This window comes from Tiliqua scincoides, chromosome 5 (assembly GCF_035046505.1).
Source record: "Tiliqua scincoides isolate rTilSci1 chromosome 5, rTilSci1.hap2, whole genome shotgun sequence".
Taxonomy (NCBI): Eukaryota; Metazoa; Chordata; class Lepidosauria; order Squamata; family Scincidae; genus Tiliqua; species Tiliqua scincoides.
The window spans coordinates 2,399,349-2,418,745 of NC_089825.1; the positions used below are offsets into that span (position 1 = coordinate 2,399,349).

Sequence of the window (19,397 nt, forward strand, 5' to 3'; positions counted from 1 at the left end):
TTCAATACCTTTAGAGCTGCTTTTCATTTGAGATTTTGTGTGAACACATAGCATGTACATTGCAAATGATGGATGAGTGTGTTTTGAAACAGTTTCATCACCCCCCCCCCCACATTAAGATTCATGGGTTACATTCAGACAACAGTTTTGTCATAGACCTTCCATTGATATGGGATAAAATACTGGATGTGTGGCAAATTTTCCTTTATCCTTGGCAGGCTGATAAAAATTATGATGTTAACCTGGATAGGTTAGAGCAGTGATTTTCAACCTTTTTCATCTCATGGCACACTGGCAAGGCACTAAAGTGGTCAAGGCACACCATCAGTTTTTGACAATTGACAAAGCACACTGTGCTGTCACATCCCCCCAGTGGACCTACTAATAAATGACCCTCTCCCAAATTTCCAAGGCACACCTGGGGACCAGTCATGGCACACCAGTGTGCCATGGCACAGAGGTTGAAAATGCCTGGGTTAGAGCCTACTTAATGAAGACTTTTCCCACCGTATTGGGTCAGGCAACCAGTTTACCAAGAGGTTAAATGTTTATGTGTTAAGCAGTGGTGATTCTTGTATCCACCCATGAAAGCCCGAAGTTTGAATTCTTGCCTGTCGAGCACTGCAGAAGAGTTTCAGATTTTTTTTAAGCTTGCACCCAGTTACCCAAAACACATGTGTCTACTGTGTCATCTGAACCTGTGTACATGGAGGTGTTGATATGCAGATGCTGTTCCAGAACCACCATTCAGAGCTCGACACCATAGTCTTCTGAGGCTGAAGGATGCCAACACATTCTGCCCCAGTAGTCAAGCAGGGAGAGACAAGATGCTTGGCAAAGGATGAAGATGCTACTTGCACCTGATTACTGGCACTCTCTAAAATGCCCCTTTCCCATTCTCTGGCTCCACCAGATTTCAAAGCAGTCATCTGCACTACCAGTGCCAGGAACCAAGGGCAGCAGCTGAGGAATACATTACTTTAGAACAGTGATTTTCAACCTTTTTCAGCTCACGGCACACTGACAAGGCACACCATGCTGCCAGCGGGGGCTCACATCTCCCATTGGCCCTATTAATAAATGACCTTCCCCCCAAATTCCTGTGGCACACCTGAGGACCACTCGTGGCACACCAGTGTGCCATGGCACAGTGGTTGAAAATGTTTGGAATGTTCATTTTGAGATCAAGGTTTCTAAGCATGGCCTGTTAGGATATATTCTACATTAGTGAAGCACCTTGTTAAAATGGCCTTTACAGTAAATGGTTGGTATTGAATATGGCTGTGGGAATTGAATTGATCTTTATCAACCAAGTTGCACTGTGGATTTTCTCAGTCAAGGGTATAGTGAAGTTAGATGTGTGTTATCTTTCCAGTCCTTATTGACAATGGAGGGTGTTTGGAGATACAGTTTGAACTTGGAACATAAAATAATATCCTGAACATGCACACCAACATCCACTGCATTTCTCCATTTTTAAGGGAGATATTCTATTGAAGTATACTTCTCCTTTTTCTTCCTTGTCTAAGAGCAAGCAGTTGCTTCAAGCTGATACTTGAATTTGAAACATAAAATGGTATTCTAAGCACACGTGGCAGAATCAGATTTGTTATCTTTTCAGGAAGAAATAATCAGTTTTATTTTTTTGCAGATTTTAATGTTTTCCAAAGATAGAAGTGTAGAAAGCAGTATTATGTGTTTTTATTCCAAGGGTGCATTTTTGAAAGTTATAATTGTAAATTATCACTTTAAAAGTGTTCTAGGTAGGTGATATAGGTAGTGTAGTGTCAACATATGCAGACACGTGCATGAAGAGGTGTTAGAGAATATGTAGAGGTGTTAGAGAATGGTTTTATATTTTCACAGGTTTTACAGATTTTGGATTTTTTTTTTTTTTTTACAAAAGCAGGTGCAGAAAGCAGTATTATGTGATTTTATTTCATTATCACCAAAAAAACCCACCTCCAATCATCATGTTCTAAACAGGGAATGCCAAGCAGGAGAATTAATCAAAGCTGTCAAATTTGTTCCCATCCAGTGACAGTCTAGGAATGGTTCGATATGCTTTTTTATTCACCAGTTGTGCTTCTTTAACTGGAAAACTGGTACAAACAGTGAAGGTAGTGAGGTCTAGAAACTTACTTTTGGTAGATGCAGGATGTGAGGAGATGAAGAAGAAAGTGAGTACTCTGGTTCTCAGACTGCTGAATTTTGTGTGCCAGATGCCAAACTCCATTTTATTTGTTTGTTCTGTGATCACAGTCATATGGGAATATTATGGCCCTTTTTCCAACTACTGTAGCTCTTGGCCACAGGAGCATTTGTCACAGGGAGAGGGGTACGTGTGTGTGGAACTGCTTTCAAGACAGGAGTGCTGAGTGTGAAGCCTCTCTCATGCACTTCTTCATTTCTTGCCTCCCTCAGGGAGATTGTCAGCATGAAAGAGAAGAGCAAATACAAATTTGCACCAGCTGTGTTGCCTCCAGAGTTCAACTCTTTCTTCCAAGGTAAGTCTTACCACATCAGACTCTTTCCTCCCCTCCTCTTCAAATTGGCAGCCTGCCTGTCTCCGTGCCAGTGATCTCGCTGTTCAAAGAGCTCTTCTGTTCTGGAACATCTTAGTGTCCCAACTCTGTGTTCCAGCATTCTAGTACAAAGCATCAGTTTCCTAGCTTTGTGTTTTGCCGAGCAAAGCTGCCTTGACTTCAACTCCTGCAAGCTTCCGCACTTCATAACCTTTTTCACTGTACAGGATGGGAAAACCAGCTGTTGTTCTGACCTGACAGACTTCTGTTTAACTCAGCATCCCTCTTCCTTTTGCAAGTCATGTTTGTTGGATTGCCATTTAGCTTAAGAGACTGGATTTCTGTATGGATTTCTCAGCCTGCACTTGTCCTTTCTGGAGCTATTTTCTCTGTTCTGACTCCTTTTCTTCCCAACAGAAACTAACAATATTCCAGTCATTCCTTCCCCTTCTTATTGTAATCTTAAGTGTAATACGGGGTGGGGGCCATATCCGCGGATCCCATATCCTTGCCTAGGCATCTTACTGTGCTTTTAGTCAATGTGGAATACACTCAGCCCTTATTGTACCAGAACTGTTCAGGAGTTTGTAATGTTGGACCAGCTCAGACCTAGAGGGAATCAGTTTATCTTCTAGGGTTGGTTTTGGGGTTTTTTTTTTGGGGGGGGGGGCGTAATTCCCCACCCCAAAAAAGCAAAACCCCAAAACAAACCCTTGAAGATAAACTGAGTTCCTCTAGTTGTGCATTTTAGAAGTGGGCTATGTCAGAAGGCCAGATGCAAGGGAGGGCACCAGGATGAGGTCTCTTGTTGTCTGGTGTGCTCCCTGGGGCATTTGGTGGGCCTCTGTGAGATACAGGAAGCTGCACTAGATGGGCCTATGGCCTGATCCAGCAGGGCTGTTCTTATGTTCTTATGCAGTTCTGGTCACTTCAGGTGTTTGCAGCTCGCTTCCTTGCTTTAAGCCTGCTTCTGAAAGTGCTAAAGGCAACCCTCTGACTGTCTATTTAAAAAAACCCAGGGGTTGAAGGGTAGTCAGTCTGTATTAGCATTTTTTTAAATGTCCGCCCTGGGAGATGGGGCATCCCAAGAATCCTTCTTTGTCACTTTTAGCCAGCTTCATCTCCTGCCAAGTTAGTCATTAGATCCACATATGAGCTTCAAAGGAGTTCAGTGCAAATTTTATATATAGATCATCATCTCCTCCTCTTCTGGTAGATTACATCTCTGAATGATTAAATTAAAAAAAAAAGCAGACAAGATGCAACTTTTGCTGTTTTGCCAGGCATTGTGAAGTACCATTATCTCTCCCCTATCCCACCGATCCAAATTTGATTTTCTCTTTTTGATTGCTTTATTTTTTTCTGCTGGGATGTTGGAAGGATGTCTGGTCAACTAGTGCTTGGCTAAATCCCATGAGAAGAGGAATCTGTGCAGTTGGTGATGCATGTGAATCTTCTCAAAAAGCATCAAATTGAAAAAAGCAACTGGAGATACAGAAAGCGTGTCAGATGTATTTTTTATTTTATCTTCTTTTAATTCCCTGGGAGTTTTAGGGGCTTTTCTGCCAGGTGTCTGTGACTGAGAAAGACTTGAATTGTCTTTTTATGGTTTGGTGCAGAAGGGGGATTTCTCATGGTCACTTTGGGAGCTGAGAGGAGCCACAGACACTTTCAGCAGGCAGTTAAGCAGCCATGTGATTGCCTTGCCATCTGTGCCTGTGGGTGTTCCCCCTGTGCTTGCCCTGCTCCCAGTGGCGAAGCTGGAGGGGAGGCAGAGCACCCAGCCTGGCAGGGAGCCTCAGCGCGGCGGGCAAGCAGCTCCTCCCTTCAGAGCCATTCCTGTATGGGGGAGCAAAATGGAGCCACCCACCCTCCAACTATACCACTGCCTGATCCATCCACTTTATGAACTTCACTACATTTTATAGACTGCCTTTCTGACAAAGCACTCAGGACCTTGAAGGAGACCAAATGAAGGAGACCAAATTCTCACCAAAATTGGCTGGAGGAGGGAGCAAAAAGCATTCATACTGACAGCCCTCAGTAGAATGGTGATTGAAGGAGGTGTGCTTAGCTGGAATCTGGGTCGGTGGGTTGGTTGGTTTTAGATGTGGGGGGATGGATCTGGAACTGGGACAGCTAGTCATGTCCAGGGCTATCACCCCCCCCTTCCGCTGTCCCCTCCTGATTTACCTATTGTCAAAATATCATGAATGAAAGTCCTTTCATTGCTTCTCAGTGTGGTAGCAGAAGGACTGTTGCAACTTAGAGCGACTTGACATTCGCTCACAGCATTGTCCACCTCTGTAATCAAAGGGTTCTTTCCATGCAGTCCAAACTAACCAAGTCTCTCAAGACAGGTCATCTTTTGGGGGCACATCCCCCACACAGAGTGATGATTGGACAACACTTGGGTGTGGAAACATGTAGAGATGAAAACTGCTCTGCAATGTCCAGTCCAGTGTGGGAAGCTGGGGGACCAGACTGGTCATGGGAACTGAGGTGCCTGGAGTCCAGCTGTACCTTCTGGTTCTGTCTACTGCTGGCACTCCATTCACAAATCCAGGCTAAATGTCTCTCTCCTTGTTTGCTAGAATCTTTCCAGGAGGGCGACCAGTTTCCTGAGGCACTTCAACTGCGGCTAATTCATCTCTTTGGAGCAGTTATCTCTGGAGCCAAGGCAAGGTTTTTTCTTGCTCTTTACCTCGTTGCTTTGTGGACGTTATGCTTTATGTTCCACAGGAGCTGAGCAGGAGTAGCCTAATGCCGTAGTACTTCTGTTATTGCTTTTTTGTTTGTTCTGAAGCCTCAAATGTGATGTGAGGTCTGTGACCAAATGTGGATTCTGCCTTCCTCATTATATTCTCTCAGTAGGCTAGGCTGAGAGAAAATAAGAGTTCTGCCCCACGGCACCAAAGGATCTATAGGACTGATGAAGCTTGAGCCCAGATCTTTCTAGCCCACTTGCAATGCCTACTCCACCATGCTCTACTCCACCATGCTCTACTCCATGCTCTACTCTCTACTCCACCATGCTCTACTCAATATTGATCCAATGCTGACTCCAGTAAAACTTCCTGTTGATGAACTTTGGATCCCAATAACGCATAATCTGTCAAGGGAAATCTCTCTCCATCCTTGCCAGGGAAATGTTCTTGATTGTTCAGGGGCCCCCCAAATCTTACCCAGACAACATGAATATTTTTTTTAGAAACCCAGGAACTTCCGGAGGGATACGGGTGTGTGTTTTGCATGTTGCAGAAAAACAGTCTTGTTACACCTTGGGCCAAAACTTTTATTGAAATGTACACTTTTGTTCAAGAGCCCACTTCATCAGGTGCATAAAGAGTTCCTCACAGTTGGCAGGTATGCATGGAGTTGACGCACTTAATACTTTAAACCAGGGGTGGCCAACCCACAGCACACATGCCACTCGTGGCACATGGACACTTTCTAAGTGGCACATGCAAAGTCACCATATGTTTTTGAAAAACATTTAAATAATAACAAAGAAAGCACTGCAGCCGTTTACAGTGTACTTGATTTCTTTGCTACTCCTACACAATGTGCCTCCAAGTTTCTAATGCTATAATGGGCACATTCAGGACAGCCATGCCTACTCTGCTTGATTTGCTCTGGTTGAAAAATGGGGGGAAAGCTAGGAAAAGAATGATGGACAGGAGAGAGAGCCAACAGGGGCAGATGCTTGTGAGTTGCATTCCATGAATTGGCAGGTCACTCATTTACCCGAGAGAGACTATATTGGTGGAGTGCTGAATAAGCAAGAGGCAAGCTGTAGAGGGCGGCAAGGGCTGGGTGGAGCAGCACAGAGATGTCTAACGAGATGGCAAAGCCCAGGTGGCCCAGCAGGGTGGAGATACCATCTTCAATAAAATCATCTGCAAAGAGATCATCTTTGAAGACACAAAGGTGGGCAGGCAAAGGGGGGCTGTGCAGAAGGGCAATGAACACACATTATACACACACAGCCTTCTGAGTTCCTGGCCATTTTAACATCTTTTTAACATATTTTAATATCTTTTTTAACATCTGGTCACAGGCCTGATCCTTTTCTAATTTGCTGCGCTATGCTCTTTTACCTGGTTATTTTTTTCTTATCTGACTACTGTTTTTATGATATGTTATGTTTTTATCTGTTTTTAAATTATGTTTTGTAAGTTGTTTTTTTAACCTTGTTTGTAAGCCGCCTTGAGTCCCTTCGGGAAGACAGGCGGGGTAAAAATAAAGTTAGTAATAATAATAATAATAATTATTATATGGACCTTGGAATGAGTCCTACTGGACCAGACTAAAGGTCCATGCAGGCCACCTTTGGCCTTCATTGGCAATCAACCAGGTGTCTTTGGAAAGCCTCCAGTAGGCAATAGCCTGTTCTCTACCTTCTGTCTCCTGTGATTCTATCCTTGGCCTGTACTTTCTGGTGCTCGGAGATATACTGCCCTTGAACTTGGAGGCTCTATTTAGCTACCGTGGTAATCGCTAAAAGCAACATTAAGGTGGAGTGGCACATTGAAGATTCTCCACATAAAAAGTGGCAATTTGCATGCTGAGGGTTGCCCACCCCTGCTTTAACTAATACTAGGAAATATTGTTACTCTATTCAAGCTCAGCTGTAAAAATGAAGGAATCCTAAAGGGAACTGTTGACTAATCCTCTGAGGACATACTACACTAAAGCCTTGTGCTAGTTTAAGTGTCCAGGCTCTTCCCTGCTCCAAAAAACAGTTCTGGAAACTGGAATTAGGTGAGGGTGCTGAGAATTCTGTAACAGATCCCTGGCCTCCCTTGCTGAATACAATTCCTTGGACAGAGGATGACAGTCAAACTGGTTGAAAGTAACTGGAGAACCAACAAAGTCTTCAAATAGTGCTTAGAGAGGAATGGAGGAGGATGTTTAGAGGGGAGAGGCACACTGCAGCAAAGGCCTGCTTACCCTGATCCCCCTACTCCAGGATCTCTGTTAGTGGTATGTGCAGGGCAAGGTGCAAAGAGCTGGAAAACAGTGAACTGTCTTAAAAGGACTCTCCTGTTCTCCATCATGTTTATACACTGCAGTCTACTCCTTGCATCACCGAATTTTGATGCTTTCATGAGGTCTGTCATGCACAGGTTCTGCAGCATTTTCCTCAGTTGTACCTTTAACCTGCTGTTCCACATTCACTGGGTTGTAAAGCAGACCTTGCTTATTCTTCACAGGAAAATGCGCTTCTGGTGGTCACTCCATCCTCAGTTGAGGTTCTCATGTTGGTGCTCAGGAGGTGGTGCTCCCCGGCAAGCGGCGCACCCAAAGACCCAAAGTTACTGCAACTAACTCTGAAGAGCCTGGTTGGGATGGTCCACGTTCTCCATGCTAGCAACTACGACCAACGCAAGGTGGAGATCAGGGCCATCCTGGACAGTTACTTCAAGGTCCTCAACTCGGACCAGCCCATGGCCTCACTGGAAGGTTCACCAGGCCCTCACTGGGAGGAAAGGCTAATTGCCCTCAGGGTGAACATGCTGGGTAGGTGGCTGTAGAGGGTTACTGCATGTAGTTGATCAACCATCGAGTTCAGGAGTAGATTCAGATCTCTCAGGTCTTTACCATGTCATTGGAGGGTGTGTTCATACCAGTACCCCCCCGCCCCCCGCCCTGACCAAAGCTGCAGCCGCTTGGGAGCTCCAGGTACCATGTGCCCATCTTGCGCACATGTTTCAAAATGTCAAACGTTGTCATTTTTAGCTTGTACTGTGAGGAGCACACATGAAAAAATGTAATGTATGAAACAGTCCAGTTTGCCCTGGACTGCAAAATTGGCCTGATTCCATGCAAGTAGTTCTCTAGCCCTTTGAAAAGGAAACATTCAGGATTTGGCTGTCCAGGAGTGCCTGCTACAACTCTCTCTGTGGTTTAAGTAAAGGGCAGTCCCTGAAGCTCTTCGAGGGAAAATTTAACTTGCCAGTTGAGTGCTGTTCTAGAATTAAGGTGGAAGGGTTGCCATAGAAACAGATTATGTTGCTAGAACAGGGTGTTGCACGATGGAGAGAATCACTTGGGTAAATGGAATCAGTTTGGTACTTCTCTGGGGCGTTAATGAAAATGAAAGAGATCGTTTATTGTGCTGAAGCCCCCTCAGGAACATCTTTCTGCTAGCCATTACCACCTGAACAACCTGGAGTATCGCACTGCAAGTGGAATGATGGAAAAAGAAAGGTTCCCTCTGTTGCTTTTGCTGTCGCAGGCAGACCCAGCCACGATGCCCCATGTCTTGGTTGCCTGACAAATAGGTGGCTCTGTTGTTGTTGTTAACATTTCTGCATCAGTCCTAGTTCCTGCAGAAGGTACATAATAAGCAGCACAGTTCCCAGCACTGAGCACGGCAGTTGTGCTTGGTGATAACAAGCCTTTAGATGTTGCCTGTGGTCAGCTGCGCGAGGCTCCGTGCCCGGGGCATTTGCCCCATCGACTAAATGGGAGGTCCGCCACTGGAAGAAAGTGCTTATCTCTGGTCATGACCTGCTTAACTACATCACTTCCGGCCCTTCGGCCAGCTGTATGAAACAGGTTTGGCACCTCTGAGCTAGAGAGAGTGCGCATGTGCTTTTGGGCCTGCTGCGCTAGTCTGCTCTGTTCATCTGCACATCACAGCCATTTTGAGATTTAAGGAAAGGTCTTCTACAACCCTCGGCACAGTGAGAATAGAATACTGCAAGGCGCTCTGCCTGGGGCTTCAGCTGGTCCACATTGTGGCATCCTGGGTTTCTTGGGAACATGTCGCTCCTATTTTGTATTGCCTGGGCCGGCAGCCAGTTCATTTCCAGGCTCCATTCAACTTGTTGCTTTGGGCTTTTAAAGGCCTAAACAGCCTGGGACCAGGTTACGTGACTGACTGTCTATATGTGAACTCTAAATTTTTAATTTATAGTTTTAATTTTGATATGTGAGGGGTATCTTTTGTAACTGTTCAGGGTTTTGCAGAATTCCTGTATTCTTTCCCCAGTGCTTTAATGAGCAAAATACTGGACTTCTTTGTTGATCTTCATTTCTTTATCTAGTTCTGCTTAGGATTTTGAGGAACAGCACCATGATGAGCCCAGCCTGGCAGATTCTGCCTGGTTTAATGAGGTCCTCTGTCCTCTCTCTCTCCACTTTAGATGCCATTCCGGAAATGCTTAACTGTGATGACCGACCTGCTTTGCAGGCCATCTTCCTCAGCAATAACTGCTTTGAACATATTATCCGGCTGATCCAGAACAGCAAGGTATGGTAGCAAAGCTGCTCTGCCCGGGGGCATTCACATCTCTTCTGCCGGAGTAGCTTTTTCTCTTTGTTCTGTCTCACAAAAGATCAGTCCTTGCTTTGCCCAGGATCTGTGGCCACTTTCACAGTAGATGGTTGAATGCATTTGAACATCCCATGCTGGCACCAAACTAGATGCAGCATTAAGCATCATCTAGTTGGGTGTGTGGGGTGAAGTGTTTTGCTTTAAGATATCGGGGGGGGGGGAGAAGTGGGCCAACTGATGATTTTATTTATTCATTTATTACATTTTTATACCGCCCTTCCTCCAAAGAGCTCAGGGCGGCGTACATGGCTGCTCCCCTCCTTTTTTCCTCACAACAACCCTGTGAGGTAGGTGAGGCTGAGAGAAAGTGACTGACCAGGGTCACCCAGGAAGCTTTGTGGCTGAGGGGGGATTTGAACCTGGATCTTCCAGGTCTGAGTCCAACCCCCAAACCACTACACCACCCTGGCTCTCACACCATCCTGGCTCTCTGCATCAGGACTATGGTGCATACTAGAGGATATTTAACCCTTTAATTCTGCACTATCTTCCTGCCAAAAATACCCCCATAGTGGCTGTTTGCCCCCAACGGTACAACTGGCTGCAGTGGTACATGCAGTGGCAAACAGCTAATGTGGGGGGAGATGGTGTAGCAGGAAAGCAGCGCAGAATTAAAAAGTTAAACAGCCTCTACCCTGACGCTGAAGTCTCAAATCTGATCAAGACCCTCTCCATCCACAATTGGTACTTTAGAGGAAAAGGGGTGTTGCCCTATTCAGAACACCTTGCACACCATTTTCTAGTGCACGAGAGGCCACTAGAGAGGCCACCAGGAAAAGAGCCAAAATTCCTTTGTCTACAGCAGTTGCACTCATTTTAAGATGGTAATTCTTAGCATTTATGAAGTGCTTTACAGTGCAGTCCTATATTCAGAATTAAGTGCCCTTAATAGAACTTTATCGCAGGTAAATGTGTAGGATTGCAGACTTAGAGTGTTGAAAATGTACTTCATGCATGTTCTCAGTAATCCCTGTAGCAGCCTTGTGGGCTGAGAGTGCTTGCACACCTCCCACGGTGGTGGCGTTTTTCAAAGGTCTCCGGTGGGGAGGCTCTGCCTCACCTGCCTCCCCATCCACTGCACATCCCTGTTGGGGACATTGACCAGTTCTCACAAGGAGCATGACAGAAGTCTGAGGATGACGGGGTCACCACTTTCCATACGCCCAGTTAGACTTGGGGCCAGTTCTCGCATGCTTGTTCATCGGTGGCGATGAGCAAGCAGTGACTTGTTTGTGTGAAGGGAGCTTGGTGGCTCAAGCACTGCCAACAAAAACTTTGTACTGCCTCAAACATAATGCTCTTCAGTGGAGGCAGCTCACACTTTCTGCCATGCATGATCCTTGGGGAAGCTTCCTAACTGAAAGAGCGCTTCAGCCATGGAGTAAAGAAGTCTTTGGTTGTTATGAGATCCCCTTCCATGGAGACTTTGAAGTAGAGGTTGGCCAAGGTGAGCATCTCTCTACAGCAACACAAGGATAGAATATCCTAATTCAAGACAAGATCTTGGATATGGACATGATGTTGCAGAGGGCCTCCTTCAGTTCTGCTGTGACAGTGATATCACAGCACATGGTGTGTCAGACAGTGTGATTGCTCTTCTGAGCATTGTTCTTGACTTGGGGGGTATCTGGCTCTGGCTCTGGCTTTGGGCCCATACATGGCCAGCCATGTCTCTTGAAACCCTAATAAATCTTGGGAGTTTGTACATTTAAAACGAAAGATTTATGTGTGTTATGATTAAACTGAAGCAAGACACCCAACAGAATCTTGTGCGCACACTCAAAAGTTTATTTTTAACTTGTTTAAACAAACTAGGTGCAGTTTTTCTTTCCTCTCTTCTTTGGAAATGTTTCTGTTTTAAGGCTGCCTTTATGTACCTGTTTTACATCGAGACCGACCAGTGGTCCATCCAGCCTTGCTCCTATTTGCTGCACCAACTTTTAAGTGTGTTTGGGATTTTTAAGTTTTTGAAATTTGTGTAATTACATGTTGTATTGTATTGAGTGACATAAGCCACCTTGAGCTTCTGGAAAGGCGAGGTATAAACGTTCAAAAGAAATAACTTGATCCATTGCCTGGTGGACGTTCTCCAAGATCTTGGGCAGACACAGCTTTCACAGCACTGCTCCCAAGGTGTGGATTAACCTGGAGGCTGGGTCCCCTCAAAAGCTGCCCTACCATGGGGTTAGATGTGGGGTTCTTTGTGGTCCTGGAGGAAGAAGCCTTGACTAGCCCAGGACATTTGAAAAGTACTGATTTTGATCCAACTTTCTCCACCAGTTCCAGGATCTCCCCCATCTTGGCTTACCCCCAGTTTTGACTGTTGGTTGACTGGCAGCCCTATATTATTCAACTCGTCCCCGGTCTTGGATATTCTGTTAGCAACCCATGGAAGCAGACTATTTCCTTCTCCAAATCACCGGTGTCACTGGCTCCCATTTTCCCTTACCTGCCTCTCTCCCCACTCCTGATATTTCTTTTCAGATCTCATTACAAATTTCTGCTTGTCCAACTGTGATCAAACTTGGTGTGGGCTCTGAATCCACCCAGCTCCCAGTAGGAACAGCTGTTTGTCAGTGCAGCTCTCAACATTAAATCCAGCAATCAGAGCAGGCAAGAGATGCTTAGCAACCTTCTAAGGAATACATCAGACTGGGGGCATGGTCCCCTTTTCTACTCAGGTTGCCTTGCTGCTTGGCTGCTTTCTCTGCCTTTTGCCTTGAATATATGCAGCTGAATCTCTGGTGAAACTTCAGAGCGGAGAGAGGGAGGAGATGGTCAGGTCTTCCTGCTGGTCAAAGCAAGGTGCTTCAGTGCTAGAAGCACAAATGTACCCACTTGGCCTTTCTTCATGGCTATCTGGAATAGAATAAATTATGCAAATATATGAATTTGCATAATCTTGCTAAGCATGGCATTTGCTTTTCTTGCTGCATAATTTATGTAGTGGACCTTCCTGCAATCCTCATCCTTGGAGGGGATTGTGTGTATATGTTTTTGTTTTATTTCACCTGGATGCCAGTTTGCTACAGGCAGGTTCAAATCTACCAATCTAATGTTGTAGAAGGAGTAGAAATGACTTGCTTGTTCTTTGCTTCCCTGGGTCAACTGCTGAGCTGGCCTCCCAGAGGTGTTACGCTCCCATCTCAACAGTAAATGCGTTTGATGCTATTGGCTGCAATCCTCCTTAAGGGGATATAGCGTTGGTTGAAATCTTCTCCCTTCCTCTACCCTGCAATTTAAGCATCAGTGGAATGTCTGTGCTGTGGGAAGCCTGAGGAAAATCGTTTTATAAACCATGCTGTAGGCTTTTATTGCCACTACTGTTTCTAAGAGCTAAAGGCAAATTCTCATTTATTTAACCATCTTCCTCATGTACAAAAATGTGGGTTTTTGTTGGTTTTGAATATATAAATCTGCCTTGTATGAAGTCAGATCATTGATATCTGAAAGTTGAGACTGGGGAAGTGGATTTGTAGTATTCCATAGAATATGCTTTTTGTCCATTTCTGCGTATTCTTGGCATACACACAGTCCTGACAGTTACCGTTCCCATGTAACGTACATAATCCTCATGCAACAGTGTGGGCTTGCATGGATCAGTGTTAAAAAGGAAATCAGCCCTAGAACTGGGATCCAGCTCATGTGCTCTCTGTGTCATGTACTTCTGGTTCCAGTCACATTCTAGACCACTTGCATGCCTTGGTCACCTGAAAATTTTTCTATATTTGGAGCAGCGTTGATACATGCGGTGCACAAGGCAGCTGCATCTAACCTTCTTCCAGCTTGTGTTCACCCTGCTCCTCTCGGTTCTCTTTCCACCTAACACCCTCTCTCTCCCCTTTTGAATGACGTTGCTTTTCTGACCCCATTTCCGACAGCTATATCTGAGCGGTGAGTGCAAAGCATCTGGGAGTGATCTCGCCATGCGGTTGCTGACTGAGATGGATGTCCATCAGGTATTGCCTGCCGCTTGTGGTGTGATAGGTTTGCACGTGGGGTGCATGAGGTCAGCTGTCCTTTGCAAGGGGTGCCTCGCCAACCTTTGCCTACTTAAATAAATGAAGCTGTCACCATTCAGAAAGCCTAGAGGGGAGGAGAGCAGTGATCGTCTTGTAATGAGAGGACTGGGTTGAAAGGACTTGTGATTGGGTAAAGGAGGAAGCAGGTCCTTGTTTCCCTGTAGCCGTATTTCCTGCAGACTAGACCCTATGGGACAATGGGTGGAACTGAGAGAGTAGCACCTGGTGGTGGCTGCCTCAACGCAGATCAAGGTTTCTCCATTTTTCTGGGATCGCTGGCTTAGATGACTTTAAAGAGGGCGCATTCATGGAGAAGGAGAGAGTCCATCAGTGGCAGCGCATCATGATGGCTCTATACTGCCTGAGTCCCAGTTGCAGAGGAGCCCTGTTATGGAAAGGGGATGCTTCAGCTACTGTTTGTGGGCTACCCAGAGATAATTGCTGGACCACAGTAGGAAACAGGATGCTAGACTAGATGGAGGGTTTTCAGCCTGGTCTATTGGGGGTTTTTTTGCATTCTTTTCTTATAACTGGATTATTAATGTGTGGGGCAGGTGCCCTTAAGAGTGCAAGCAGTCTCTAGGTGGGTACAAACCTTTCACTGGCACGCATGTAGCACCCTTCCAATTTGTGCATGTCTTGACCCCCAACGCCAGGAGCGCTATAAGAGTTTAAGAGATAATGAAGCAACTCACCCGTGCTTTTGTAGTATCTTCCTTTCTGCCTCTGTGTTCTGTTGCTTTTCAGCACAAAACAGTTTGTATAGCTAAAGAAACGGTTCCCTGTGCCCAGAGGCTCACAGTCTAAAAATGCTTGACATACAGGAAGCTTGCAATGCGCACAGTGTGCTTGGGTGCTGATTTATCGGGCCTGGTTCTTCTTGTATGTTGTCTTTTTTTCGATGTGTTGAAGTTGCAAGATCAATCAGTCTTCATCTCTGTGCTGAATGTTTCTTTCTGAGCACTCCCTCGTGTGGTCAGAGCTGGGATTTACCAAATCATTGTTTTCCTTTTGTGTGGTAAATATTCAGCTCTGGTCTGCGGGTATGTCTAGCCAAGTTTTGACCATATGCCAGTGTTCTTCAACCTGTAAGCCATGACCGCAATGGGGTTGCAAAGTCTCATTTCAGGGGGTCACGGTAAACTTTCAAAGCCTGAGCCAGAGAGGATTTTGATCCAATCCAACCAAAACTAAGTTCTTGATATAATCCTGCACAGACTTTTCTCTCTGTCTTGTCCCACATGCAGCTAGCTCCTAAATCTGGCCCAGCTCAGGCTGCTATCTTACAGGGTTGTTGTGAAGACAGAAGAGGTAGGGGAAGATGGGGGGGGCAGGGGCAGAGGGTGGGCAGTGACAGGGGTGGGGAGTTGGTAGATGTGGTGCCGGGAGGGGGACAGGATTGCCGGTGGGTCTCATTATTTATCTATTAATTGGGGTCATGGCACAAAAAGGTTGAAGACTACCGCCATATGCAGTTACCTATCTTGAATTGCCTGTGGCTTCTTGTGTTGCTGTTTGATGTGAGCTGTTCTTTGGGGGTAGCGAAAACGACCTGGCTCTTGATTTGGGAATCAGTGTTGCAGGGGAAGCTGTCTGTCTCTCTGTCATAGCCAGGAGGTGGACTCTGCTGTGGCTATTCTAGGGTAGCTGGCTTTGTTGATGCCTCTGGGCCAAGGCATAAATGCAGTTCCTGTTCTTTTCCTTTATTCAGAAGTCTTGTGTCCTGCTTCCTGCATGGAGTCCCCAAAGTGGCTCACAATAATCCGTTAATCAAATGAAAGAGAACCAGTAATCACTCTGGTGATTATGCAGGGGATGGACAGAGTGGATAGGGAGACGCTCTTTACACTCACACATAACACCAGAACCAGGGGACATCCACTAAAATTGAGTGTTGGGAGAGTTAGAACAGACAAGAGAAAATATTTCTTTACACAGCATGTGGTTGGTCTGTGGAACTCCTTGCCACAGGATGTGGTGACGGCATCTGGCCTGGACGCCTTTAAAAAGGGATTGGACAAGTTTCTGGAGGAAAAATCCATTACGGGGTACAAGCCATGATGTGTATGCGCAACCTCCTGATTTTAGGAATGGGTTAAGTCAGAATGCCAGATGTAGGGGAGGGCACCAGGATGAGGTCTCTTGTTATCTGGTGTGCTCCCTGGGGCATAGGCCAATTCTATGCTTGGGATCATTAGGAAGGGTATTGAGAACAAAACGGCTAGTATTATAATGCCGTTGTACAAATCGATGGTAAGGCCACACCTGGAGTATTGTGTCCAGTTCTGGTCGCTGCATCTCAAAAAAGACATAGTGGAAATGGAAAAGGTGCAAAAGAGAGCAACTAAGATGATTACGGGGCTGGGGCACCTTCCTTATGAGGAAAGGCTACGGCGTTTGGGCCTCTTCAGCCTAGAAAAGAGACGCTTGAGGGGGGACATGATTGAGACATACAAAATTATGCAGGGGATGGACAGAGTGGATAGGGAGATGCTCTTTACACTCTCACATAATACCAGAACTAGGGGACATCCACTAAAATTGAGTGTTGGGCGGGTTAGGACAGACAAAAGAAAATATTTCTTTACTCAGCGCGTGGTCGGTCTGTGGAACTCCTTGCCACAGGATGTGGTGCTGGCATCTAGCCTAGACGCCTTTAAAAGGGGATTGGACGAGTTTCTGGAGGAAAAATCCATTATGGGGTACAAGCCATGATGTGTATGCGCAACCTCCTGATTTTAGGAATGGGTTAAGTCAGAATGCCAGATGTAGGGGAGGGCACCAGGATGAGGTCTCTTGTTATCTGGTGTTCTCCCTGGGGCATTTGGTGGGCCGCTGTGAGATACAGGAAGCTGGACTAGATGGGCCTATGGCCTGATCCAGTGGGGCTGTTCTTATGTTCTTATTCTGCACTTGGAAAGCAGAAAAGGGGAGTGATGGTGTCTTCCTCTGCATCTGTCCCACTCCAGGGCAGTTGATCTTAACAGCTAATGGTGGGCAAATACCCTGCATGGGAAGGTGGAAACTCTCCCTAAAAGTAGAGGCTCGAAGTTTATATCTCTCTTTTGACTTGGGGACACGCTCTGTGACTGACTCTGAGACTCCTTGTCCTTGTTCCTGTAGCCAGGATGGGGCTCTTAGCCTTCCAAAAGGAAGTTTAACACATGGGTAGGCAAGATCAAGCAAAAAAGAGGTGAGGGAGAGGACTCAATAACCAAACCTCGAAGTTAAGATAACAATCAGTTTTTTATACCCAGAAGAGGGTCTACTGGGGTCTGTCTGGTTCTGCCATCCAAGACTGATTGACAGTCTCCCAAGAGCTTTACCAGTTCAAGAGGTGTGTGTGAATTTGATCTTTCAAAATGTTGGGATGCCACTGAACCCCTGAGACACCAATGACCTGGAAGCTCCAAATCTTTTGCCTTCAGTGTTGAATGTGTTCCAACTGAGATACTGGAGCATTCTTATTGTGGAGTTTGGGGGTTGGAAGCAAATTTTGCATCTGGAACATATCTGTTGGTTACTGTCACCCAATTCTGTTTTGTGCCGGTCACCATCCCATGTTGTAGACAGCTGTGAATGCAGCAGGAAGAACTTTGTGGCACCTGAAAGATGAATTCATTCATTGCTTTTTGCAAACCAGAACCTACTTGATGGGATGTGCTAAGGCAATAGCAGCACACAAACTCCTGCTCAAATGAAGAGGGACAAGCTGTTAGTGCTATTCCTGATTCAGAAGTACCTGCAACGCAAACTGTGGTTATAGCAAACCACGGGCAGAGAGGGAGCGTGCAGGCTCTTAGCATCTGCCTGGTATTCAAACTGTGTAGAGAACTCGTGCAGGGAAAGCGCCCTACAGGTAGACCACAGCTGTGATACAAGGACATCTGCCAGAGGGATCTGAAGGCCTTAGGAGTGGACCTCAACAGGTGGGAAACCCTGGCCTCTGAGCGGCCCGCTTGGAGGCAGGCTGTGCAGCATGGCCTTTCCCAGTTTGAAGAGACACTTGGCCAATAGACTGAGGCAAAGAGGCAAAGAAGGAAGGCCCATAGCCAGGGAGACAGGCCAGGGACAGACTGCACTTGCTCCCGGTGTGGAAGGAATTGTCACTCCCGAATCGGCCTTTTCAGCCACACTAGACGCTGTTCCAGAACCACCATTCAGAGCGCGATACCGCAGTCTTTCGAGACTGAATATTGCCAACTACATGTCTGAATTGAGCCTGTGTGTTGTCCCAAACCTATTGTGACCAGCAGCAGCTTTTTCTATAACAGTAAGCCACTTTCCCTTCCCCCACAACCAATATGGCCCAGTTCCATGCCAGCATTACTGGCAATACAGTACCCAGGGAAACAGGCAAAGGGTCTTCAAAAGTTGCCATCTGGGCTCCAAGCAGCAAGTCTTTGGGGTGCTTTAAAATTACATTGGCCTGGAGAAGCCAGTCAGATGCTATCCAAGAGAGAAACAGAGAGAATCCCTTAACCAGTTGGGTGATCTTGACCTAGCAGGTAAAACAGCGGATTGCAGAGAGCCATTCCCTTTAAAAATGTGATTTAATAGCACAAGATAACACTAAACACAACAGAACAGAAAACCCAAGTGAGTGTAAAGGTTCCTCTTTCCTCATTGCCTCTCCACCCTCTTGAATATCTATTGTATTCATTAATTTGATCTGTTGGGTGGACTTGCCATTTTTGTCCGTGGTGCTGTGGTGTGTGTTGTAGCTTGATATAGCAGCTGAAGTTCTTTTGCTTTGCTTCCTCCTTGCTCACCAGATTTAAGAAGTGTGTCTCTTTGTTTTCTGTCCTTCCTTGGTACGTACCTATTAACATTTCCTTGCAATATTTCCATTTGAAAACGAAGAGGCTTGATTCTCCATGGTGTGTTAGTGTCCCTCTTCTAATTCCCTAAGAGGCTGATGACCTTTGCTCACCTGTTGCCTTCCTTTGTCTTCAGGTCTTTGACAACAGTTCTGATGCCATTGCCATTCATGCCATAGGGGTGCTGACCTCGATCATGAATAGTTCTCCCTCAGCCAAGGTAAAAGAGCCAGTTTTGCTTTTTGAGAATATTTTGAGTAATGGCAAGATGGAGTGGGAAATTATATTGTTGCTCTCAATAAAGAGAAGGACAAAAAGTAGTCTCAGCCCAGAAGGTTGAAGAAGCAAAACGTAAATTATCTGAGGTGGTCTGTTGACCAAAATCCTGTTTGCCTCATTCTGGACCGTCTGAAGTTGGAGACTGCCTTCAAAGGCAACTCCATGTAAAATACATTATTCACTCCAACCTGCACATATACACACAATCATTGGCGTAGCTGGAGGGGGGGCGGAGCGCTCAACCTGGCAGGGAGGTGGGCGAGCGGCCCCTCCCTTCGGAGCCATTCTCGGCGGGGAGGCAAAACGGAGCCGTACGGCTCCATTTTGCCTCCCCGCCGAGAATGGCTCCAAAGGGAGGGGCAGCTCACGAACCTCTCTGCCAGGCTGAGTGCTCTGCCCCCCCTCC

At 46.0% G+C, this 19,397-nt stretch overlaps 1 protein-coding gene across 1 annotated transcript in view; it reads left to right on the forward strand.

Moving 5' to 3' along the window:
* Positions 1 to 19,397, forward strand: part of NBEAL2 (neurobeachin like 2) — a 158,704-nt gene that overhangs the window by 85,764 nt on the left and 53,543 nt on the right. Inside the window, exons 6-11 of the mRNA XM_066631445.1 lie at positions 2,425 to 2,507; positions 5,120 to 5,205; positions 7,742 to 8,048; positions 9,680 to 9,786; positions 13,752 to 13,829; positions 18,849 to 18,932. Of these exons, the coding sequence (XP_066487542.1) occupies positions 2,425 to 2,507; positions 5,120 to 5,205; positions 7,742 to 8,048; positions 9,680 to 9,786; positions 13,752 to 13,829; positions 18,849 to 18,932 (745 nt within the window). The remainder of the gene's footprint in view (positions 1 to 2,424; positions 2,508 to 5,119; positions 5,206 to 7,741; positions 8,049 to 9,679; positions 9,787 to 13,751; positions 13,830 to 18,848; positions 18,933 to 19,397) is intronic.